Genomic DNA, 27,319 nt, shown 5'->3' with positions numbered 1-27,319 from the left:
ATATATATATACATATATATACATATATATATATATACACATATATATATATATATATATAGGCAGGGGGACACGAAGAGTACTTCTCCTCTTCAAGAGACAAGTCACATCATGAACTGGGCTCAAAAGCTCCTGGAGAACATCTCAGCAACCTATCTACCAGGCCGGGACAATGTGCTGGTGAATCGCCTCAGCAGAGAGTTTGCAGATCCACGAGTGGGCTTTGAATACAAAAGTATTTCTGAGGATTGTCAGGAAAATGGGGTTGGCCACAGGTGGATCTGTGGGCTTCACCTCAGAATCGCAAAGTTCTGAAGCTTTTCTCCCGATTCCAACACAAGTCATCAGCAGGATTGGACTGTCTAGTACAACCTTGGGATTTTGCCCTAGGGTATGCCTTTCCCCCTCTTCCGATGATTATCCAGATTTCCACAGAGACTTTATACAGAGCCTTGTTCAATCATAGTTATTCTACCGTACTGGCCCAGGAGACCATGGTTCCCCCTTGCATTGGATCTGAGTGTGGAAGAACTAATGAAATTGCCAATGATGCATAATCTTCTGGCACAAGGAAAATTTCTATATCCAGAAGTCAGCAGACTAAGTTTGACTGCTTGGAAGTTGAAAGGGAAAGGTACTTAGCCTTAGGTTGTTCAGAACAGGTGGTAGATATGCTTATGAAGTCCAGAAAACCTTCTACAAACTCAACCTATCATAGGATCTGGGAAAGATTTGCAGTGTTTGCGTCTAGCAAGAAATTTGATGTCTTGTCACCAGAAATACAGAATTGTGAGAGATCGCGAAAAAGCCGCCGCATGTACTGGCAGTAAGGCGTCTGTTTCCGCGTCCAGCGTGGCGGTTTGCACGCAGCAGTGTGCGTCTGGTCTGGCTGAGTCTGTTAGTTCACACAGATGGATGGAGAGCTACGCACGCGCGCGCCAGAAGTCAGGACCTTTATACCAGCAGGAAAGGTATCAGCTGATCAGGACGATCAGCTGATTCCTGCTGGACTCCTGATTGGCTGAGTGGCTCAGGCGGGGCGGCAGAATCCAGCAACTACATATACTGCTTGCTTGCCAGTTGCTGGTTGTCTGCCATTGCGAACACTACGTGGAAGCACTCAGACCTTAGTCAGATCCAACAGTGCGTTTGAACCAGGTGGACCTGGGAATTCACACTGAGCCAGATTACTTGAACTGTTATTCTGTTTATGCTTAAGCTAGTTCCAGGGTGTAGAGACCAAGGACCTCACACCCAGACTAGGGAACTGTGTTATCATTTGTGTTATACTCCAGACTAGTTCCAGGGTGTTGAGACCACGGACCTCGCACCCAAGACTAGGAAACTTGTGTGATCATTTTGTTATACATCAGACTAGTTCCAGGGTGGAGAGACCACGGACCTCACACCCAGACTAGGCATTGTTTGATATCTACAAGTAAAAATGTCCACAGCGCTATAAAGAATTAAGATCTTTATTAATATGAACTTAAAATGTTGCCTTGACCCTAGGCTAATAAAATAGCACCTTCCCCTTTAAACATTAATGGCACGCAAATCTCCACTCACACAGTTCACACAATTTCACTGCAGTGAAATTGTGTGAACTGTGTGAGTGGAGATTTGCGTGCCATTAATGTTTAAAGGGGAAGGTGCTATTTTATTAGCCTAGGGTCAAGGCAACATTTTAAGTTCATATTAATAAAGATCTTAATTCTTTATAGCGCTGTGGACATTTTTACTTGTAGTTTTTATATGAAGGTGTGGAGGATTGCCAAGTCCACTTAGCTGCTGACATTTCCATAGGCGCGGATATCTTTTTTATACAAAATTGTTTGATATCTGTTATGACTTATTGCTTTCTTGACTACTCCTTAGTCCTCTGATTCGGTACCTCGCATATCTGATATTCCGTTGCCAGACCCTGCTTGCCTTGGATACCGAATCAGCCTTCTGTCTTTGTACTTTATCTGTCCGTGTGTTACCGACCAGGCGTCTCCAACCTTGAGAGCTCTCTCTCCCCTTAAGAGATAGTCTCCAGATCAGATAGTGACATCCACCTTCAGGTGTCTCTCACTCTCTGGCCCTTCCTGTCTCCTGCCTGACTCCACCCCTTGGAGAGTCTCAGGCTGCTGGAAGGTTCCTGTGCTCTCAGAGCAGTGTTCCTTTACTGCATAATATCACCTGCCCAGCAGGTGCATTACTCAAAGTACTACTGTTACACCAAACACTTACATACCCATAGGTGTCCAGAGGTTAGTAATATATCTGTATTATCGGTGATTCTGCAGATCATCAATAATCAGGTATATATCTGCATTCTTGGTGATACTGCAGATCACCAATAATCAGATTCTCTCTGCGTGCTGACACCAATCGTTACAAGAATGTTCTGGAATTTCTTCAGGAAAAAGGGTTCAGCAATATAAAGGTTAAAGTATCATCCCTTTCAGTAATAACAACGTTTAAACGGGCTCAGCACCCTTTAATAATGCAGTTTATCAAAGTGGTGTTGAAGTTTCGTCCTCCAAGGAAGCCCTTCTTCCCAAAGTGGGACCTCTGTGTGGTTCTGGATGTTCTGTCCTCTGCCATTGCAATTGCTTCAGGCAAGAGGGTGTCTGATCTTCAGGCTTTAGGATGTACAAGCAACCTGTTATAGTTCTTTCCAGATAGGGTAGTGGTTAGGCCTGTGTTACAATACATTCCGAAAGTCACCTCTGCCGTTCATGTTAATCAGGAGTTGACACTGCCTAAGTTCTCTTTGGAGGAAGGAATTCACCCCTTGCATGTGACCCAGGGCATCAGGACTTACCTTTCTGCTACTGCTGCATTCAGGTCCTTTGAGTGTCTGTTCATTAATTTACAAGGGGCTAGGAAAGGTCTTCCAGTGACGTCCAGGGCAATAGCTTCCTGGTTAGTCAAGATCATCCAGAATTGTTACAAAACTAAAGGCTTACCTGTTCCAGAAGAGGTCCATGCACACTCCACCAGGGGCATGGCGGCATCTTGGGCATATGTGGACCTTAGTCAAGCATGGGATGTGCCTGTACATGGCTGGAAGCATGGCTAGAAGAAATGGCACTTGTGGAGAATTGGTGCCAAGTAGAACAAAGGCACTTGTGCACCTGTTTAATTCCTCCATATACACACGTTTCGTTCAACTGGGCTTATACAGCAAAGCAGGCCATCTGGGTACACACACTGAGGTGTGTATCACCAGATGACGGCATGGCGGCAGCTTCAATGCCATAGTCTGCGCCTTAGGGTAATTTGGGGTTCTGGTAAATGCCGAAGCCCAAATTAATTCTCTTTTGAGTTGCTACGACTACGAGGTTGAGGGAATAGTATTTAACGCCGCCTGGTGATTCAGCAGGGTGAGCCATCATTTGACTTGCCCTGCACCCAACTGACCGGGCAGCATACTAATACGTATGTATATACAGACCTTACTCACCAATGCCCAGTGCGGATGTTCCTGCACACACCAGGAGAACGAACAGTGGACTCAAAGAGGATTTGGGAAGCCTCTGGACTATCCTATTGCTACTAATTCATTGGAAACTGTAGTCAAAGAAATAGGACAGTACTGCTTTATATGTGACCAGAATTAAATCTAACAACTGCAGTAGCTAACAGCCTGAATGTTATTGATCCATTTCCAAACAGTATACTGATCAAAATCCTAAAATCTCCCCAGTCCTGTCAGCTCAGTGAAACTGCGAGTACCTATTCTTTGTAGTCTGCACCTGTTATATGTGTTTTATAATGTTCATGTTTAAGTAAATTTGTAGTGCAGATTATAACTGTACATACCCATTGTCATTTACAATGGCCTCAAGAGATCCATGTTTGAAAAAGTCAAGAGCATAAGAATTTAAACGCTTTTCTCTTCCACAGGCATCAGTGTTCTTCAACTGTAGGAGTGGGATGTACCTGTAAGGTATATGAGCTGTCTGCAGCATGATCTGTGGAAATATTGAATAAAGTTTTAGAATTTCTGTTAGATGTTCATTTCAAAATGGACACTTAAAGAGAAATTGTAAACAAGAGATGAACTTCATTCCAGTCAATAGCTGATACCCCCTTTCCCATGAGAAATATTTTCCTTTTCACAAACGGATCATCAGAGGGCTCTGTATGGCTGATATTGTGATGAAACCCCTCACGCAGTGTGATGTCAGGACCATGGTGCTGACATCACACTGTGGGAGCCTTGTTGCATTGTGGGAAAAAACAGCTGATTACAGTTGTTTCCAACTGCCAAAAAAAATCAAGCAGCATCTCCTTCCACTGACATCACTTGCCAGCAATAAAAATGTCACCATGTGATAAATGTCAGAATGTAAATCAGGGAGAGGAAAGATTTTACAATGGGCAAACATTGACTAAATCATTTACCGGTATACATAATTATTGTAAAAATGAAGCAGAAACTCCACAAGAAGCCACTGGATGCACCAGTTTTGAAATATTGTTTTCCCCTGGTTTTTGCCTTCTAAACTAAGGTGTGTTTTATGGTCAGTTGTGTCTGGTGTAAAAAAAAAATCAGTATATGCTAATACCGTAATATATTTCCCCAAGTTGATCCCCCAGTTAAGAAAGCTATACATTTGCTGTACAGAAAAAATGACTGCACCTGTTAATTCAACAACTCGAGCTAAAGGAAAACACATAAGTGTTCTGTCCCTTTAAGGGCTGAAAACAATTGTTGCAAACATGGGAAAGAAGCCCTTGTTGGGAACCAATCAATAATGAATCACAGCCAATACTCCCCAAATTGGTGCAAATTTATTGCAAAGAAATGAACAGCGCTACTTAAAAACAGATGAGTGCTTACCTGCAAAAAAGTGCACACCCCACTCATGGGATTCAAATACACAATGAGCATACACATGACCTGTCTACCACTTGGAGGATGTTAGTTTCACTAACAATTTGCAATTTGTTAGGTACTCGTCCCTCCCACTGTCGAAGAAGTCTTTCCTCCATGGGAGGGGACCTAACACTAACTAAATTCTACCTATGCATATGCATAGCCTGGGCGCGCTACCAGTAAAATTGAGAATTGCGCAAAAAAATTGCGCGCCCAGGCTATGCATATGCATAGGTAGAATTTAGTTAGTGTTAGGTCCCCTCCCATGGAGGAAAGACTTCTTCGACAGTGGGAGGGACGAGTACCTAACAAATTGCAAATTGTTAGTGAAACTAACATCCTCCAAGTGGTAGACAGGTCATGTGTATGCTCATTGTGTATTTGAATCCCATGAGTGGGGTGTGCACTTTTTTGCAGGTAAGCACTCATCTGTTTTTAAGTAGCGCTGTTCATTTCTTTGCTATGTTTGATTGATTTATTTCTGGTCAGCTGCTCCCACTTAATAGTTTTCCTTTGGTGTACATGCAGAGCCTCTGTTTGGGTTCAAGGTGCGTTTGCAGTTTCTGGGGGGGCTCAGCGCATCTCTGAGCTGAGGCCATTCAGAGGCGGCCTGGTGATGCGCTGATCCCACTTTTTTTTGCGCAATTCTCAATTTTACTGGTAGCGCGCCCAGGCTATGCATATGCATAGGTAGAATTTAGTTAGTATTAGGTCCCCTCCCATGGAGGAAAGACTTCTTCGACAGTGGGAGGGACGAGTACCTAACAAATTGCAAATTGTTAGTGAAACTTACATCCTCCAAGTGGTAGACAGGTCATGTGTATGCTCATTGTGTATTTGAATCCCATGAGTGGGGTGTGCACTTTTTTGCAGGTAAGCACTCATCTGTTTTTAAGTAGCGCTGTTCATTTCTTTGCTATGTTTGATTGATTTATTTCTGGTCAGCTGCTCCCACTTAATAGTTTTCCTTTGGTGTACATGCAGAGCCTCTGTTTGGGTTCAAGGTGCGTTTGCAGTTTCTGGGGGGGCTCAGCGCATCTCTGAGCTGAGGCCATTCAGAGGCGGCCTGGTGATGCGCTGATCCCACTTTTTTTTTTTTTGGTGCAAATTTATTAAAAAATTATTTAGGACTTATCCAACAATAAGATTAAAAACATAAAATCACCCCTCTTAATCTGAATATAATCAGAAATCCCCCATGAGCTGAATATAGTGAACTTGTAGTGATACAATATACAAGGATGCAACCAATATATTGCCCTTAATAAAACTGTTCAAGGAACAAGATTGCCATATACATAATAAATTACAACAATGAAAAAACTATCACTCTGCCTGAGAACGTGAAAAAAGTGGTGCGTGCTAATACAGTACAATATCCAACCTGTGAAAAAACAGTGTATTATGAAGGCTGCGTTATGCAAACAATGAATGATATGCATTATACAATGTAATGTGCGCCGTGCTAACCAGCGTGATGCAAGTCAGCTGCATGGGGGAAAAGGATGAGGACGCCTTACACGCTCACTTATGGCAGTGATCAAGGAAATCAGGAGTAATGTCACAGGCAAACAAGTTTCATTAGGCAGTTTATTTACTGCCAGACCAAATGGAGTCATGTATCTGATGGTATGCCCGTGCAGCAAAAAAATATATTGGACAAACCAAAAATCAACTGGAGACATGTTTACAGAAGCACATATCCACCATCCGCTTGGCTGAACGAGACTATAAAGAGAATAAAACCCTTACACGGATTGCGGAACACGCACTCTTCTACCATGGTGGATCTGTGGTGGGTTAGTCCTTCATGGGTATTAAGAAGGTCATAGAGGGGGAGAGGTGTGGTGACATTAATTTGCTTAGGAAAGAACTTACATGGATACATACCCTCAAAACCAGACAACCGAGTCAGGGGCCTCAGTGAGGATGACAATTTTTGGATGTTTTTTGGAACAATGAATTTTAACACGTGTCTCTGTTTTCTTAGACAGCTCTATTAACCTGGAAGACTTTTGATAAATGGATCTTAGGGAGTTTGTCTAGATATATTCAACATACTTAATGTACTTATGTAAGTACGGTACATAGCTTCCCTTTATTGGCCTATTTTGTTGTTGAGTGACCACCTTTGATTATTGATTGCTGACTTTCGCCTGAGGTCAGATTAAGGCCAAATTGAGCCCTAAGTAAAGTAGCCATTTTGGGCCCTCCTCGGAAAAAGTAAAGTGACTAGTGTAAAGAAAAAAGTACCAGCAAAGGTTAGTGAGAATAGAGTCACTAGTGCACAGATGTAGAAAAGTGCTGACGAAAAAAGTGTCAGGTTCATGGAGAAAAGACAATAATAATAATAAAACCTGTCTCTGTGTCCCATCCGTGCACTTCCTGTTTGTGTGTGTGTCCCGTGTTTTGCGCTACTGCGCATGTGCAGGGAGGGACTCAGAGACTGAGGAGAGCTGAGGGAGGACGGGCGGGCGGCGTACGCGGCAGGTGCGCGGGCAGCGGGTGCACGGTGGGCGCCCGCATGCGCAGTGACTGTGGCGGTCACGGGGAAAGTGGGAGTGGAGGAGAGGGGAGAGGAGGAGAGGGGAGTGGACAGGGGAGTGGAGAGGGGAGGGGATTCAACACAGACCTAGAGCTCATTTTGAAGGCTTAGGTCTACTAGTTAGTTTATAAAGATACAGTAAAATCAGCAATTAATGATACACAAATCAAATAATCCTCAGTTATGATCTAACTATATTAAATGCCATCAGTTGTTAATCCAATTCATATCACATGACCTTAATTACAGTATCTATCCTCATATCAAACAACTTTAATACATCACTTTCATATAAATCAATTGTATGATAAATTCATATGAAGTAACAACACCTCAAAATGGCTGTGTATGAGGGACTGAAGCAGCGTTTGCACTTATCACTTTGTGTGTCAGAATGGGCTGCAGTGCAGAATATGAATGAGGCACCCTCTTCTGTGGGAGTAGAGACTTGTGTCTCTGCACTGGGGGAGGGGAGGATCAGATACAAGCAGCTCAGAGCAGGACAGGAGACACAGGCTCCAGATTCTACAGTCTGTCATTCGCTGCTGGTTTGTTCCCCTTCAGGTTGAATTGTACAGAGCTCTGGGGGCCAATCACCTCCTGCTCTGTCCCCCCCCCCCCCCCCTCCCCACTGGCGCCAGCTAGATGTCCTGACAGGCAGTCATGCAAGTCGTTCTCCCTGTTAATTATCATGACACTTTTACAGTGATTATCTGCTGCAGGGGAGAACAAGGGTGGATGACCATCACCACCCACACTGCACTCATGTCCTGCAGGCCGCTCCAGTAAGTTAGACGGGATGGGTTTATGTGGGCGGGCTCTTGGCTGCCTCTCTCTTCTCTTATTGGTGAAGAGTGTAGTGCAGAGAAAAATACGATTTGAGGGAGAGACAGAGGAGGGCAGGACACATGACACTTTTACTGGCGCAGCCGCTGAGTACAGGAAAACCAGCCTGCTTGTGCAGCGAAACACAAATGCTCATTCAGGATTGCAGCAGTGAGCATTTTACTAGTGTTGGGCGAACAGTGTTCGCCACTGTTCTGGTTCTGCAGAACATCACCCTGTTCGGGTGATGTTCGAGTTCGGCCGAACACCTGACGGTGCTCGGCCAAACCGTTCGGCCACATGGCCGAACTAAGAGCGCATGGCCGAACGTTCCCCGAACGTTCGGCTAGCGCTGTGATTGGCCGAACGGGTCACGTGGTTCGGGCCCGAACGCGCTCTGATTGGCCGAACGGTCACGTGGTTCGGGTAAATAAATACCCGAACCACGTCATATCTCCGCCATTTGTCTGTGGGTTTAGCTTTGGGTAGGCAGGCAGGGTAGTTCGCTCTCCAGCCACGCTAGCCAGGGTCCCCCCCAGTCATTGTGTGTCGCTGCTGGGAACAGTAGTACACCGCTCGCTCAGCCACACTATATATAGCATTGTTTACTGCCACTGTGTACCTCGCTCAGCCACGCTATATATATAGCATTGTGTTTTCTGACACTCTGTGTACACGGCTTAGCCTGACTAATATAGCATTGTGTGTACTGCCACTGTGCACCTCGCTCAGCCACGCTATATATAGTGTTGGGCGAACATCTAGATGTTCGGGTTCGGGCCGAACAGGCCGAACATGGCCGCGATGTTCGGGTGTTCGACCCGAACTCCGAACATAATGGAAGTCAATGGGGACCCGAACTTTTGTGCTTTGTAAAGCCTCCTTACATGCTACATACCCCAAATTTACAGGGTATGTGCACCTTGGGAGTGGGTACAAGAGGAAAAAAATTTTAGCAAAAAGAGCTTATAGTTTTTGAGAAAATCGATTTTAAAGTTTCAAAGGGAAAACTGTCTTTTAAATGCGGGAAATGTCTGTTTTCTTTGCACAGGTAACATGCTTTTTGTCGGCATGCAGTCATAAATGTAATACATATAAGAGGTTCCAGGAAAAGGGACCGGTAACGCTAACCCAGCAGCAGCACACGTGATGGAACAAGAGGAGGGTGGCGCAGGAGGAGAAGGCCACGCTTTGAGACACAACAACCCAGGCCTTGCATGAGGACAAGAAGCGTGCGGATAGCAATTTGCATTTTGTCGCCATGCAGTCATAAATGTAATACAGATGAGAGGTTCAATAAACAGGGACCGGAAACGCTAACCCATCACAGATGTTCATTGTTCATGTTACTTGGTTGGGGTCCGGGAGTGTTGCGTAGTCGTTTCCAATCCAGGATTGATTCATTTTAATTTGAGTCAGACGGTCTGCATTTTCTGTGGAGAGGCGGATACGCCGCCGATCTGTGACGATGCCTCCGGCAGCACTGAAACAGCGTTCCGACATAACGCTGGCTGCCTGGCAAGCCAGCACCTCTATTGCGTACATTGCCAGTTTGTGCCAGGTGTCTAGCTTCGATACCCAATAGTTGAAGGGTGCAGATGGATTGTTCAACACAGCTACGCCATCTGACATGTAGTCCTTGACCATCTTCTCCAGGCGATCGGTGTTGGAGGTGGATCTGCACGCTTGCTGTTCTGTGTGCTGCTGCATGGGTGTCAGAAAATTTTCCCACTCCAAGGACACTGCCGATACCATTCCCTTTTGGGCACTAGCTGCGGCTTGTGTTGTTTGCTGCCCTCCTGGTCGTCCTGGGTTTGCGGAAGTCAGTCTGTCGGCGTACAACTGGCTAGAGGAGGGGGAGGATGTCAATCTCCTCTCTAAAGTCTCCACAAGGGCCTGCTGGTATTCTTCCATTTTGACCTGTCTGGCTCTTTCTTCAAGCAGTTTTGGAACATTGTGTTTGTACCGTGGATCCAGAAGGGTATAAACCCAGTAATTGGTGTTGTCCAGAATGCGCACAATGCGTGGGTCGCGTTCAATGCAGTCCTAGGCCGAAGAGGTCATAGCCTAGGGTCACAAAACCTGTTTATTGGGCAATTTCAATGGTGGCGAGTCTGACGTACATAAATCGCAGCAATGGCCGTTAGCAACGTCTGAATCTCACGAAATGTCTCATGCAGGTAGAAGACATATTGTTAGACTTGGGCTCCAAAGATGGGTTCCCTACATCTCTGCAAACCAGAGTTACAGGGCTCCAAATTTGGTAAAATCCCCCATAGGCTTTCATTGGGCCTCCTATTTACAGTTCCAAAATCTCACATCTTTTCAAAGGGCAATTACTCAGCAGTGGCAAATTTTCTAGCATTGTAGGGACCTTTAGGGGGAACATGACTGGTGAGTTTCGGGCCCCTAGGCCAAAGAGGTCATAGCCTAGGGTCACAAAAACCTGTTTATTGGGGCTATTTCAATGGTAGTGATGGTGACGTACATAAATCGCAGCAATGGCCGTTAGCAAAGTCTGAATCTCACGAAATGTCTCATGCAGGTAGAAGACATATTGTTAGACTTGGATTCCAAAGATGGGGTCCCTACATCTCTGCAAACCAGAGTTACAGGGGTCCAAAATTGGTAAAATCCCCCATAGGATTTCATTGGCTCCCTATTTCACTTTCCAAAATCTCACATCTTTTCAAAGGGCAATGGCTCAGCAGTACCAAATTTTCTAGCATTGTAGGGACCCTTAGCGGGAACATGACTGGTGAGTTTCGGGCCCCTAGGCCGAAGACGTCATAGCCTAGGGTCACAAAAACCTGTTTATTGGGGCTATTTCAATGGTAGTGATGGTGGCGTACATAAATCTCAGCCATGGCCGTTAGCAACGTCTGAATCTCACGAAATGTCTCATGCAGGTAGAAGACATATTGTTAGACTTAGATTCCAAAGATGGGGTCCCTACATCTCTGCAAACCAGAGTTACAGGGGTCCAAAATTGGTAAAATCCCCCATAGGCTTTCATTGGGCATCCTATTTACCGTTCCAAAATCTCACACCCATTCAAAGGGCAATGGCTCAGCAGTGGCAAAACTCACCAGTCATGATCCCCCTAAGGGTCCCTACAATGCTAGAAAATTTGGTACTGCTGAGCCATTGCCCTTTGAAAAGATGTGAGATTTTGGAAAGTGAAATAGGGAGCCAATGAAATCCTATGGGGGATTTTACCAATTTTGGACCCCTGTAACTCTGGTTTGCAGAGATGTAGGGACCCCATCTTTGGAATCCAAGTCTAACAATATGTCTTCTACCTGCATGAGACATTTCGTGAGATTCAGACTTTGCTAACGGCCATTGCTGCGATTTATGTACGTCACCATCACTACCATTGAAATAGCCCCAATAAACAGGTTTTTGTGACCCTAGGCTATGACCTCTTCGGCCTAGGGGCCCGAAACTCACCAGTCATGTTCCCCCTAAGGGTCCCTACAATGCTAGAAAATTTGGTACTGCTGAGCCATTGCCCTTTAAAAAGATGTGAGATTTTGGAAAGTGAAATAGGGAGCCAATGAAATCCTATGGGGGATTTTACCAATTTTGGACCCCTGTAACTCTGGTTTGCAGAGATGTAGGGACCCCATCTTTGGAATCCAAGTCTAACAATATGTCTTCTACCTGCATGAGACATTTCGTGAGATTCAGACTTTGCTAACGGCCATTGCTGCGATTTATGTACGTCACCATCACTACCATTGAAATAGCCCCAATAAACAGGTTTTTGTGACCCTAGGCTATGACCTCTTCGGCCTAGGGGCCCAAAACTCACCAGTCATGTTCCCCCTAAGGGTCCCTACAATGCTAGAAAATTTGGTACTGCTGAGCCATTGCCCTTTGAAAAGATGTGAGATTTTGGAAAGTGAAATAGGGAGCCAATGAAATCCTATGGGGGATTTTACCAATTTTGGACCCCTGTAACTCTGGTTTGCAGAGATGTAGGGACCCCATCTTTGGAATCCAAGTCTAACAATATGTCTTCTACCTGCATGAGACATTTCGTGAGATTCAGACTTTGCTAACGGCCATTGCTGCGATTTATGTACGTCACCATCACTACCATTGAAATAGCCCCAATAAACAGGTTTTTGTGACCCTAGGCTATGACCTCTTCGGCCTAGGGGCCCGAAACTCACCAGTCATGTTCCCCCTAAGGGTCCCTACAATGCTAGAAAATTTGCCACTGCTGAGTAATTGCCCTTTGAAAAGATGTGAGATTTTGGAACTGTAAATAGGAGGCCCAATGAAAGCCTATGGGGGATTTTACCAAATTTGGAGCCCTGTAACTCTGGTTTGCAGAGATGTAGGGAACCCATCTTTGGAGCCCAAGTCTAACAATATGTCTTCTACCTGCATGAGACATTTCGTGAGATTCAGACGTTGCTAACGGCCATTGCTGCGATTTATGTACGTCAGACTCGCCACCATTGAAATTGCCCAATAAACAGGTTTTGTGACCCTAGGCTATGACCTCTTCGGCCTAGGACTGCATTGAACGCGACCCACGCATTGTGCGCATTCTGGACAACACCAATTACTGGGTTTATACCCTTCTGGATCCACGGTACAAACACAATGTTCCAAAACTGCTTGAAGAAAGAGCCAGACAGGTCAAAATGGAAGAATACCAGCAGGCCCTTGTGGAGACTTTAGAGAGGAGATTGACATCCTCCCCCTCCTCTAGCCAGTTGTACGCCGACAGACTGACTTCCGCAAACCCAGGACGACCAGGAGGGCAGCAAACAACACAACCCGCAGCTAGTGCCCAAAAGGGAATGGTATCGGCAGTGTCCTTGGAGTGGGAAAATTTTCTGACACCCATGCAGCAGCACACAGAACAGCAAGCGTGCAGATCCACCTCCAACACCGATCGCCTGGAGAAGATGGTCAAGGACTACATGTCAGATGGCGTAGCTGTGTTGAACAATCCATCTGCACCCTTCAACTATTGGGTATCGAAGCTAGACACCTGGCACAAACTGGCAATGTACGCAATAGAGGTGCTGGCTTGCCCGGCAGCCAGCGTTATGTCGGAACGCTGTTTCAGTGCTGCCGGAGGCATCGTCACAGATCGGCGGCGTATCCGCCTCTCCACAGAAAATGCAGACCGTCTGACTCAAATTAAAATGAATCAATCCTGGATTGGAAACGACTACGCAACACTCCCGGACAGGGGCGTAACTAGGCCCCACCGGGCCCCCCTGCAGATTTTCTGAGCGCCCCCCCCCCCCCCGCCCCCCCCGGGGCCCGCTCTCGGCCGTTTTGTGGGTGCTGGAGGGGTGGCAGCATGAGGGGAAAGCCTTGCCCACAGTCGGCGGGGAGAGGGGTAGTTCTCCCCTCTCCCTCACCTCGGGGCTCTCCCCTCTGTGCTCCCCTCCAGCTCTTTAGTGTGTGGGGCTGTGGGCAGCGGGCAGCGAGCGGCGGGCAGATACATACCTGCTTCCGTGCGTTCCATCGGAGACTTCTCCCTCTAGCGGCTGACGTCACTTCCGGAAGTGACGTCAGCCGCTAGAGGGAGAAGTCGTCGATGGAACGCACGGAAGCAGGTATGTATCTGCCCGCCGCTCGCTGCCCGCTGCCCACAGCCCCACACACTAAAGAGCTGGAGGGGAGCACAGAGGGGAGAGCCCCGAGGTGAGGGAGAGGGGGGAACTACCCCTCTCCCCGCCGACTGTGGGCAAGGCTTTCCCCTCATGCTGCCACCCCTCCAGCACCCACAAAACGGCCCCAAGCGGGCCCCAGGGGGGGGGCCGGGCCCCCCCGCGGGCGCAGGGGCTGCAGGGCCTATTCCTACGCCCCTGCTCCCGGACCCCAACCAAGTAACATGAACAATGAACATCTGTGATGGGTTAGCGTTTCCGGTCCCTGTTTATTGAACCTCTCATCTGTATTACATTTATGACTGCATGGCGACAAAATGCAAATTGCTATCCGCAGGCTTCTTGTCCTCATGCAAGGCCTGGGTTGTTGTGTCTCAAAGCGTGGCCTTCTCCTCCTGCGCCACCCTCCTCTTGTTCCATCACGTGTGCTGCTGCTGGGTTAGCGTTACCGGTCCCTTTTCCTGGAACCTCTTATATGTATTACATTTATGACTGCATGCCGACAAAAAGCATGTTACCTGTGCAAAGAAAACAGACATTTCCCGCATTTAAAAGACAGTTTTCCCTTTGAAACTTTAAAATCGATTTTCTCAAAAACTATAAGCTCTTTTTGCTAAAAAAAATTTTCCTCTTGTACCCACTCCCAAGGTGCACATACCCTGTAAATTTGGGTTATGTAGCATGTAAGGAGGCTTTACAAAGCACGAAAGTTCGGGTCCCCATTGACTTCCATTATGTTCGGAGTTCGGCCATGTTCGGCCCGAACCCGAACATCTAGATGTTCGCCCAACACTACACGTGACCCGTTCGGCCAATCACAGCGCTAGCCGAACGTTCGGGTAACGTTCGGCCATGCGCTCTTAGTTCGGCCATATGGCCGAACAGTTTGGCCGAACACCATCAGGTGTTCGGCCGAACCCGAACATCACCCGAACAGGGTGATGTTCTGCAGAACCCGAACAGTGGCGAACACTGTTCGCCCAACACTAGCTATATATAGCATTGTGTGTACTGCCACTGTGCACCTCGCTCAGCCACGCTATATATAGCATTGTGTGTACTGCCACTGTGCACCTCGCTCAGCCACGCTATATATATAGCATTGTGTTTTCTGACACTCTGTGTACACGGCTTAGCCTGACTAATATAGCATTGTGTGTACTGCCACTGTGCACCTCGCTCAGCCACGCTATATATAGCATTGTGTGTACTGCCACTGTGCACCTCGCTCAGCCACGCTATATATAGCATTGTGTGTACTGCCACTGTGCACCTCGCTCAGCCACGCTATATATATAGCATTGTGTTTTCTGACACTCTGTGTACACGGCTTAGCCTGACTAATATAGCATTGTGTGTACTGCCACTGTGCACCTCGCTCAGCCACGCTATATATAGCATTGTGTGTACTGCCACTGTGCACCTCGCTCAGCCACGCTATATATAGCATTGTGTGTACTGCCACTGTGCACCTCGCTCAGCCACGCTATATATAGCATTGTGTGTACTGCCACTGTGCACCTCGCTCAGCCACGCTATATATAGCATTGTGTTTTCTGACACTCTGTGTACACGGCTTAGCCTGACTAATATAGCATTGTGTGTACTGCCACTGTGCACCTCGCTCAGCCACGCTATATATAGCATTGTGTTTTCTGACACTCTGTGTACACGGCTTAGCCTGGCTCTATAGCATTGTGTGTACTGCCACTGTGCACCTCGCTCAGCCACGCTATATATAGCATTGTGTTTACTGCCACTCTGTGTACACCGCTCAGCCAGACTATATACCGTTTTTTACTGACACTCTGTGTACACCGCTCAGCCAGACTATATACCATTGTTTACTGACACTCTGTGTACACGGCTCAGCCTGACTATAAAGCATTGTGTGTACTGCCACTGTGCACCTCGCTCAGCCACGCTATATATAGCATTGTGTTTTCTGACACTCTGTGTACACGGCTTAGCCTGGCTATATAGCATTGTGTGTACTGCCACTGTGCACCTCGCTCAGCCACGCTATATATAGCATTGTGTTTACTGCCACTCTGTGTACACCGCTCAGCCAGACTATATACCGTTGTTTACTGACACTCTGTGTACACCGCTCAGCCAGACTATATACCATTGTTTACTGACACTCTGTGTACACGGCTCAGCCTGACTATAAAGCATTGTGTGTACTGCCACTGTGCACCTCGCTCAGCCACGCTATATATAGCATTGTGTTTTCTGACACTCTGTGTACACGGCTTAGCCTGACGATATAGCATTGTGTGTACTGCCACTGTGCACCTCGCTCAGCCACGCTATATATAGCATTGTGCTTTCTGACACTCTGTGTACACGGCTTAGCCTGACTAATATAGCATTGTGTGTACTGCCACTGTGCACCTCGCTCAGCCACGCTATATATAGCATTGTGTTTTCTGACACTCTGTGTACACGGCTTAGCCAGACTATATAGCATTGTGTGTACTGCCACTCTGTGTACACCGCTCAGCCAGACTATATAGCATTGTGTTTACTTCCACTCTGTGTCTGCTGGGCCTGGGAACAGTAGTACACCGCTCACCCGCCACTGTATAGCATTGTGCTCTGTGTCGCTGCTGGGAATAGTGGTACTGTATAGCATTTCTGTACTGCCACTGTACTGCTGCCAGTCAGCGTGTACTGTAAGGATAAGTGAAATGAGGAAGAAATCCGGTGAAAGAGGAAGGGGCAAGGGAAGAGGTGTTTCCCCTGACGGTTCACGTACAGGCCACAGGGGAGCACCCAAGAAAACCCACTCAATACCGCCCATGTTGTCCAGGACAACAACCCTCACAAATCCAAAAGAACAGGACCAGATAATTACTTGGATGACCTCTCAAGCGTCCAGCAGTGGGTTAAGCAGCACCAGCACATCACGCACGAGGTCCGAGTCCTCAGCCAGTTACAAGGAGCCAGTGGGCACAAAGCTGACACAACCGGCAGCGACACCACGCACACAACTGCCAGATAACCAGTCCTATGAATTACCTCAGGACACAATGGGGTATTCGCAGGAGCTATTCCCAGCCCAACAAACTTCCACCTATGAAAGGTCAATGGAGGAACAGCCAGAAATGTTGTGCCCGGATTCACAACCATTAACTGTGGGAAATGCACCGCGCACTGAAATACAAGGCGAGTCCGAGGAGGACTCGGAAACCCAAATCCCAGAGCAAGTTGGGCAGGAGGGGTTGCAATTGCAGGAGGTCGGCCGACAAGATCTGGAAGACGACGTTGGAGTGAGCTGCGCAGAGGTTGTTCTGGGGAGCTCTACTCCACGGCGGCGGCCCCCCACAATGACATATGACGAGTTTGAGGAGATGGAAGAGGAGGGTATGGACAATGTGGACAGAGACCCAGATTTTATTTGTGAACGAGAACATCGCCGTCGTAGCAGCAGCACAGATGAGTCTGTTGAAGAACCCACTGCTGCACGAGTTCGCCTTGTGCCACAAGGTAGGCGGCGCGCAATTTCAGGCACCACAAGCGTGGAAGTTAGAGTGAGAGGCAAAAGAGGAGGAAACAGAAATCGCCAGCAAGGAGGCAGGTGCTCCAAAGTCTGGGCTTTCTTTGAAGACTGCACTGAGGATGTTACCATGGCGATTTGCAAGGTGTGCAAGACTCGCCTGAGCAGGGGGAAAAGTATTAACAACCTCTCCACCACCAGCATGAGCCGCCACATGCTATCCAAACATCCCACTCTGTGGGCAAACGCGGCAGGACAGGGTACCAGCAACACTGCCTCCCTTGGGTTCACCAGACTCACCACCAGACCCGCCTCAGCAGCAGCAGTAGCCCAGCCATTGCGTGGTTCACAACATTCACAAACATCAGACGACGCTGACACTGTCACTTTCCGGAGTAGTGCTCTTGAGGTCTCCCAGTGTTCATCAAACACAACAACCAACAGCCCTTCCGTGTGCAGCGCTACGGTTCAGTTGTCTGTGTCGGAGATGTTTGAGCGCAAGAGGAAATTGCCAGCAAATGACCCCCGGGCCGTGGCAGTAACAGCCAGCATAGCCAAGCTTCTGGCCTGCGAAATGCTGCCATATCGAGTGGTGGAGACAAACAGCTTCAAGGGCATGATGTCAGTGGCCATCCCACGTTACGTGGTTCCCAGCCGCTACCACTTTGCGCGCTCTGCAGTGCCTGAGTTGCATGAGCACGTGGTCAGCAAAATAACCCGAAGCTTGAAGAATGCCGTTGCCTGCAAGGTTCACCTCACCACTGACACTTGGACGAGTGCGTTCGGCCAGGGTCGATACATCTCCCTTACCGCACACTGGGTGAACCTTGTGGAGCCTGGCAGCGATTCCTCACCTGCTACGGCGCGGGTGTTGCCCACGCCGCAAACAGCTGCACCGCCGTCCCTCCCACTGGATAACAACAGCAGCACCTACCTCTCTGACTCCTTCTCCTCCAACGCATCTCAAAGCTGTACCTCATCCGGAAACGCTAACCCAGCAGCAGTAGGATCGTGGAAGCAGTGCAGCACAGCTGTTGGCATGCGTCAGCAAGCGTTGCTGAAGCTGATCGGCCTTGGGGATAAGCAGCACACAGGGGAGGAAATTTGGAAGGGAATAAAGGAACAGACGGATTTGTGGCTGGCACCGCTGGACTTGAAACCGGGCATGGTTGTGTGTGATAATGGGAGTAATCTCATTCGCGCTTTAAGGTTGGCTAAGCTGACACACATCCCTTGCCTGGCGCACGTGATGAACCTAGTAGTTCAGCGGTTCCTGAGGACATACCCAGGCGTGGCCGATCTTCTGTTGAAGGTGCGTCGAGTGGCCAAACATTGTAGAAATTCCAGTACTGCTTCGGGGGCACTCGCCAAGATGCAGGAGCGCTTCAATCTCCCCCACCATCGCTTGCTGTGTGATGTCCCTACGCGCTGGAATTCTACGCTGCACATGCTAGCACGCTTTTGTGAGCAGAAGAGTGCAGTGGTCCAGTACATGACGGCGCAGTACCGAGGCGCATCCGGACAGCTGCCAAGCTTCTGTGGATCCGATTGGGCCAACATGTTGGACCTCTGCCAAGTCCTCCAAAATTTTGAGCAATCCACGTTGCTTGTGAGCAGTGACAACTCTTCAGTCAGCATTACCATACCACTGCTGTGTTTACTGAAGAGGTCAATGTTGAAAATCAAGGAAACAGCTGTCATGATGCAACTGGGGGAATCTGAAGGAGAAAACGATCAGCGTGATGGTACCAACATCAGGCCATCCGCCTCAGGGAACGCTGGCCCCAGCAGCTATGACGAAGAAGAGGAGGAGGAACAGCTGGAGTTGGAGCAGGAATTTCATGCCACCACTGACGAGGGCCAGAGCGGTGCACGTTGGACTTCCACAATTCAGCGCGAATGGTCAGCAGAAGCAGACCAGGAGGAAGGTGACGACTATGATGCATCACAACAACTATCACAACGCTCACAAGAGGATGATGAGGATTCTGGTAGGACTCTTGCACACATGGCTCAATTCATGCTAGACTGCATTGAACGCGACCCACGCATTGTGCGCATTCTGGACAACACCAATTACTGGGTTTATACCCTTCTGGATCCACGGTACAAACACAATGTTCCAAAACTGCTTGAAGAAAGAGTCAGACAGGTCAAAATGGAAGAATACCAGCAGGCCCTTGTGGAGACTTTAGAGAGGAGATTGACATCCTCCCCCTCCTCTAGCCAGTTGTACGCCGACAGACTGACTTCCGCAAACCCAGGACGACCAGGAGGGCAGCAAACAACACAAGCCGCAGCTAGTGCCCAAAAGGGAATGGTATCGGCAGTGTCCTTGGAGTGGGAACATTTTCTGACACCCATGCAGCAGCAGCCCACTGAACAGGAAGCGTGCAGATCCACCTCCAACACCGATCGCCTGGAGAAGATGGTCAAGGACTACATGTCAGATGACGTAGCTGTGTCGAACAATCCATCTGCACCCTTCAACTATTGGGTATCGAAGCTAGACACCTGGCACGAACTGGCAATGTACGCAATAGAGGTGCTGGCTTGCCCGGCAGCCAGCGTTATGTCGGAACGCTGTTTCAGTGCTGCCGGAGGCATCGTCACAGATCGGCGTATCCGCCTCTCCACAGAAAATGCAGACCGTCTGACTCAAATTAAAATGAATCAATCCTGGATTGGAAACGACTACGCAACACTCCAGGACCCCAACCAAGTAACATGACCAATGAACATCTGGGATGGTGTAGCGTTACCGGTCCCTGTTTATTGAACCTCTCATCTGTATTACATTTATGACTGCATGGCGGCAAAAAGCATTGCTGCTATATCCGCACGCTTTTTGTCCTCATGCAAGGCCTGGGTTGTTGTGTCTCAAAAAGCATGGCCTTCTCCTCCTGCGCCTGCTCCTGTTCCATCACGTGTGCTGCTGCTGCTGCTGCTGGGTTAGCGTTGCCGGTCCCTATTTATTGAACCACTTATCTTTATTACATTTATGACTGCATGGCGGTACAAAGCATGCTATCCGCACGCTTCTTGTCCTCATGCAAGGCCTGGGTTGTTGTGTCTCACAAAGCGTGGCCTCCTCCTCCTGCGCCTCCTCCTGTTCCATCACGTCTGCTGCTGCTGGGTTAGCGTTGCCGCGTGGTCCCTGTTTATTGAACCACTTATCTTTATTACATTTATGACTGCATGGCGGTACAAAGCATGCTATCCGCACGCTTCTTGTCCTCATGCAAGGCCTGGGTTGTTGTGTCTCACAAAGCGTGGCCTTCTCCTCCTGCGCCTCCTCCTGTTCCATCACGTCTGCTGCTGCTGGGTTAGCGTTGCCGCGTGGTCCCTGTTTATTGAACCACTTATCTTTATTACATTTATGACTGCATGGCGGTACAAAGCATGCTATCCGCACCCTTCTTGTCCTCATGCAAGGCCTGGGTTGTTGTGTCTCACAAAGCGTGGCCTTCTCCTCCTGCGCCTCCTCCTGTTCCATCACGTCTGCTGCTGCTGGGTTAGCGTTGCCGCGTGGTCCCTGTTTATTGAACCACTTATCTTTATTACATTTATGACTGCATGGCGGTACAAAGCATGCTATCCGCACGCTTCTTGTCCTCATGCAAGGCCTGGGTTGTTGTGTCTCACAAAGCGTGGCCTTCTCCTCCTGCGCCTCCTCCTGTTCCATCACGTCTGCTGCTGCTGGGTTAGCGTTGCCGCGTGGTCCCTGTTTATTGAACCACTTATCTTTATTACATTTATGACTGCATGGCGGTACAAAGCATGCTATCCGCACCCTTCTTGTCCTCATGCAAGGCCTGGGTTGTTGTGTCTCACAAAGCGTGGCCTTCTCCTCCTGCGCCTCCTCCTGTTCCATCACGTCTGCTGCTGCTGGGTTAGCGTTGCCGCGTGGTCCCTGTTTATTGAACCACTTATCTTTATTACATTTATGACTGCATGGCGGTACCTCATGCAAGGCCTGGGTTGTTGTGTCTCACAAAGCGTGGCCTTCTCCTCCTGCGCCTCCTCCTGTTCCATCACGTCTGCTGCTGCTGGGTTAGCGTTGCCGCGTGGTCCCTGTTTATTGAACCACTTATCTTTATTACATTTATGACTGCATGGCGGTACCTCATGCAAGGCCTGGGTTGTTGTGTCTCACAAAGCGTGGCCTTCTCCTCCTGCGCCTGCTCCTGTTCCATCACGTGTGCTGCTGCTGCTGCTGGGTTAGCGTTGCCGGTCCCTGTTTATGGAACCTCTTATCTTTATTACATTTATGACTGCATGGCGGTACAAAGCATGCTATCCGCACGCTTCTTGTCCTCATGCAAGGCCTGGGTTGTTGTGTCTCACAAAGCGTGGCCTTCTCCTCCTGCGCCTCCTCCTGTTCCATCACGTCTGCTGCTGCTGGGTTAGCGTTGCCGCGTGGTCCCTGTTTATTGAACCACTTATCTTTATTACATTTATGACTGCATGGCGGTACAAAGCATGCTATCCGCACGCTTCTTGTCCTCATGCAAGGCCTGGGTTGTTGTGTCTCACAAAGCGTGGCCTTCTCCTCCTGCGCCACCCTCCTCCTGTTCCATCACGTGTGCTGCTGCTGGGTTAGCGTTACCGGTCCTTTTTCCTGGAACCTCTTATATGTATTACATTTATGACTGCATGCCGACAAAAAGCATGTTACCTGTGCAAAGAAAACAGACATTTCCCGCATTTAAAAGACAGTTTTCCCTTTGAAACTTTAAAATCGATTTTCTCAAAAACTATAACCTCTTTTTGCTAAAAAAAAATTTCCTCTTGTACCCACTCCCAAGGTGCACATACCCTGTAAATTTGGGGTATGTAGCATGTAAGGAGGCTTTACAAAGCACAAAAGTTCGGGTCCCCATTGACTTCCATTATGTTCGGAGTTCGGGTCGAACACCCGAACATCGCGGCCATGTTCGGCCTGTTCGGCCCGAACCCGAACATCTAGATGTTCGCCCAACACTACATTTTACCACAAAAATAAGGACAGTGACAGTGTAAAAAACAGATGGTTGGAAACCCTGATGGGGCCCCAAGCAGGTGCCTCTGTTGACTGGTCGGTAACCTGGCCCTACCTGAGGTGAGCAGGTGATATCAGTATTTGTGGTTTTCTATCTTCCACACTGTAATACAGATTTATCTCATTCCTTTGGGATTGTTCCTTCTGGCCTGAGTAGGTTTAAACTTTGGGATTCTCTTAGGTTCCACTATCTCTTGTGTACAACATCATTCTCTCCTCCTTCTCTATGGCTCTTGTTCTTTTTGGTTCCTTTTCACCACTTCCTCTTTGGGGTGTACATGTATGTATATATACAAAAAATATTTTGGAGTACCATGTGTCCATTCTTGCAAATGCATATAGATCGTTTTTTGCTAGTATTGTATATAATTATTTTTTTATATCCACATTTGGGATAACAAATACCTTGTGATGGTGGTCTTGGTGGGTAATTTAGATAACACACTTATGCCAGCATCTGTGCGACCTATGGAACACATGATAGTCCGACATAGGTACTGGGGGCGGGCGTCATTGTGACGCACACCAGCCAGTGCCTCACGTGGCCACATTTCCCGATACCATATGACCCAGCCAGCGCCAATATATCAGAATCCCAGCAGGGGCGTAACTAGATCACTAAATCACTGGGCCCCTGTGAAACTTTGCATGGGGCCCTCCCTCAAAACAGAAATCAGGCAGCAGGCGTCACCCCCCCCCCCCTTTCAAAACAGAAATCAGGCAGCCCTCCCCCAAAATAGCAACCAGACAGACTCCAGGGATGAGCAGAAACTACGCCAGTGCGAATTTACGCATCGTAGCTCGCATCTACGCATCGTAGTTTGTAGGTGAAGTTTCAAAACTACGCTTACGAATTTATGCGTAGCGAAGTAGCGATACGCCTAGCTTATGCCCACTATGCGTAGTTAACATATGTATAGCGTAGTGAACTACGAATGCGTTACTCGCGACTGTTTTTCCGCGTGCGATTGTATGCTTACAAATTTACGCATTGTAAAGGGGAATGTACGCATAGAAGAGTACCCAGTATAAGCATTTAAAGAGGAATTAATGCGTAAAATTTTCTGCATAACGGGCTTAAGCATCCGCACACACTACGCTTCACACAACGCGTAATTGCGTATTTTAATGCGTAGTCTACGAAATGCATACAAAGCGAATATTTGTTTTCAAAGACGTCATTTGGCGAAGCATAATTGCGTAAAACTACGCGTAGTTCCAGCGTAGTGAAGTTGGCTGACTACGACCATCCCTGGTCAGACTCCCCCAAAAAAATATAAGGGACAGGCAGGTGCTCTTCCCCCCCAAACAGAAATCAGGAATACAATGAAAAGAATATATATACTTATATTAAGTATGTTATATATATGTACACACACACACACACACACACAGTGGGATGCGAAAGTTTGGGCAAAGTTGTTAATCGTCATGATTTTCCTGTATAAATGGTTGGTTGTTACGATAAAAAATGTCAGTTATGTCAGTTAAATATATCATATAGGAGTAACACACAGTGATGTTTGAGAAGTGAAATTAAGTTTTGGATTTACAGGAAGTGTGCAATAATTGTTTAAACAAAATTAGGCAGGTGCATACATTTGGGAACCACAAAAAATAAATAAAATCAATATTTAGTAGATCCTTCTTTTGCAGAAATTGCAGCCTCTTCCTGTAGGTTCTAATGAGAGTCTGGATTCTGATTGAAGGTATTTTGGACCATTCCTTTTTACAAAACATCTCTATTTCATTCAAGTTTTATGGCTTCCAAGCATAGACAGCTCTCTTTAACTTACGCCACAAATTTTCAATTATATTCAGGTCTGGGGACTGAGATGGCCATTCCAGAACGTTGTACTTGTTCCTCTGCACGAATGCCTTAGTGGATTTTGAGCAGTGTTTAGGGTCATTGTCTTGTTGAAAGATCCAGCCCAGGCGCAGCTTCAGCTTTGTCACTGATTCCTGGACATTGGTCTCCAGAATCTGCTGATACTGAGTGGAATTCATGCATCCCTCAACTTTGACAAGATTCCCAGTCCCTGCACTGGCCATACAACCCCACAGTATGATGGAACCACCACCATATTTTACTGTAGGTAGCAGGTGTTTTTCTTGAAATGCTGTGTTGTTTTTCCTCCATGCATAATGCCCCTTGTTATGCCCAAGTAACTCAATTTTAGTTTCAGCAGTCCACAGCAACTTATTCCAAAATGAAGCTGGCTTGTCCAAATGTGCTTTAGCATACCTGAAGCGGCTCTGTTTGTGCTGTGGGCGGAGAAAAGGCTTCCTCTGCATACAGCATCTCCTTGTGTAAAGTGCGCCGAATGGTTGACCGATGCACAGTGACTCCATCTGCAGCAAGATGATGTTGTAGGTCTTTGGTGCTGGTCTGTGGGTTGACTCTGACTGTTCTCACAATTCGTCACTTCTGTTTTTCCGAGATATGGAAGCCTGTGTGGACACTGTTGCCATAGCGGCCGAAGCCGTGCATCGCTGCCAGGATCGCGCTGACATGAGGATCACAACCACGCGCAGCATCCCCGGACATCACAGCGGCTGCCGCTATACCGCTCACAAGCACTTTGGATGGCGCTGATACAAGGCTACTGAACGGAGAGGGGCTGGCCAGGACGCGTACTGTAATGCCATTCTTCACTACGGCTGCCGCTATGCCGCTCACAAGCACTTTGGATGGCGCTGATACAGGCCTACTGAACGGAGAGGGCCGGCCAGGACGCGTACTTTAATGCCATTCTTCACTAAGGCTGCTGCTATGCGCTCACAAGAAGTTTAAATCGCGCTGACACAAGGCTAATGCGCTGAGAGGGGGCGGCCCGGCCAGGACAAGTACTGTACTGCCATGTTACACAGCGGCTGCTGCTATGCCGCTCAGAAGGTCTTTGGATCGCGCTGCTGCCTAGGTCCTAGTGCCTGCAATCGAAATAAAAAAGTTTTGTTTTCGGGAGCAGCCTGCTTGTTAATGCATATGAGCAGGCGGCGTGGGCTCCTGAGTTGCTGAGGCTGGGCCCCTCAAGGCTTCCGGGCCTCCCTGCAGATGCACCCCCTGCACGGGTGATTCTTACGCCAGTGAATCCCAGCATGCTTGGCAATCAGCTTCCCTAGAAGCAGCCGCACACTGCGAGCGTGTAAGGCAGGCATCCTCATCCTTCTCCCTCACGCAGCTGACTTGCATCACACTGGTTAGCACGGCACACTTTACAATGTTTATTGCACATCATTCATTGTTTGCATAACACAGCCTCCATAATACACTGTTTTTTCACAGGTTCAATATTGTACTGTGTTGTATTGTACTGTATCGTATTGTACAGTTTTGGCACGCAGCACTTTTTTCACGTTCTCGGGCAGGGTGATAGTTTTTTCATTGTTGTAATTTACTGTGTATATGGCAATCTTTTTCCATTAACAGTTTTATTAAGAGCAATATATTGGTTGGATCTTTGTATATTTTATCACTACAAATTCACTATATTCAGCTCCTGGGGGATTTCTGATTATATTCAAATTAAGAAGGGTGATTGTAAATGTTTTTAATCTTATTGTTGGATAAGTCCTACATTTTTTTTTTTATAATTGTGCACTAATTTGTGGAGTATTGGCTGTGATTCATTATTGATTGGTTCCCAAAAATGACTGCACCTAACTGCATCTAAACATCATGGTCTTATGATCATTGGCACTGGTGTAACAATAGGGCCCGCAGCCCCTGCACCCGCGGGGGGGCCCGGACCCCCTCCTGGGGCCCGCTCGGGGCCGTTTTGTGGGGGTTGGAGGGGACGCAGCATGAGGGGAAAGCCATGCAGCAATTCGGCGGGGAGGGGGGAAGCCCCCCCCCCTCACCTCGGGGCTCTCCCCTCTGCGCTCCCCTCCGCCTTAAATCTAAGTCCGGGCAGTGTCTGGGCAGCGGCGGGCAAACTTCGGGTGATCCGGATAGTAGTTATCCGGATGACACCCAGTACTGCTGTGCGGGCTGGGCGGAGGATCAAGCTTACCCTTCTGACGTCTTCTCCGGTCGTCCCTCGGCGCCTCCCATGATGCGTTCAGGACCGGGGGGCCCGCTCAGAAATTCTGCAGGGGGGCCCGGTGGGGCCTAGTTACGCCCCTGATCATTGGTCACTCCTCCTAACTAACCAGATCAGCAGGTAACTCCTGGTACATTCACAGTCCAAAATATCTTTACGGCCTCTAACGCAAAGCAATATTAAGTCTGTGCAACATTCACAGTGCATACATTGCGTTGTGTGTAACATGTAGCAATATTTAGAAAGTGCTGCATGCTGTGCGTTTAGCAATACATTTGCTGTGTTATGTGTGTTGCACATGCTCACTAAGTTTTGGTTTTTTTTTTAAATGTAACGCATGCGCCGTTTTCGTTCCATCAGTATGTGACAAAACGGCGCACCAAGAGACACATAGCGCAGTGCAAAATAATGTCCAGTTTCATAACCTACATGCGCTGCGTTAGGGGCACGTTGTGCGACCTTAACATCGCATCAAACACAAAGGGCTTGATTCACAAAGCCGTGCAAACTGTTTAGCACGAGTGTGCTAAACAGTTAGCACGTGAAGGGCACTTCGCGGAATTTTGTGCGCGCAAAGTGCTGCGATTCACCCGATCGCGGACGTTTGCGCGCGCAAAAGTCCGCGAACGGCACTTCACGTGCTAACTGTTTAGCACACCCATGCTAAACAGTTTGCACGGCTTTGTGAATCAAGCCCAATGTCTTTGTAAGAGGTCTAAATCCATAAGACACTATAGGCTTGATTCACAAAGCGGTGCTACCCTACTTAGCACGTCTAAAGTCTTTAGACATGCTAACCAGGGTGCTAAGTAGGTTAGCACCGGATTTCTCAATTGATTAACCTA

General features: G+C 47.9%; 1 protein-coding gene across 2 annotated transcripts in view; it reads right to left on the bottom strand.

The window, feature by feature from the left end:
- The window catches only part of LOC137569288 (probable ATP-dependent RNA helicase DDX60), a 573,444-nt gene that overhangs the window by 53,085 nt on the left and 493,040 nt on the right, over window positions 1-27,319 (bottom strand). For both annotated transcript variants that reach the window (XM_068278827.1, XM_068278828.1), the window contains one exon: window positions 3,814-3,965. In XM_068278827.1, the coding sequence (XP_068134928.1) occupies window positions 3,814-3,965 (152 nt within the window). The remainder of the gene's footprint in view (window positions 1-3,813; window positions 3,966-27,319) is intronic.

Source organism: Hyperolius riggenbachi, chromosome 1 (assembly GCF_040937935.1).
Source record: "Hyperolius riggenbachi isolate aHypRig1 chromosome 1, aHypRig1.pri, whole genome shotgun sequence".
In the NCBI taxonomy this organism is placed as follows: Eukaryota; Metazoa; Chordata; class Amphibia; order Anura; family Hyperoliidae; genus Hyperolius; species Hyperolius riggenbachi.
The sequence above is the reverse complement of the archived record's forward strand: the minus strand, read 5'-3'. Positions and strand labels throughout refer to the sequence as shown.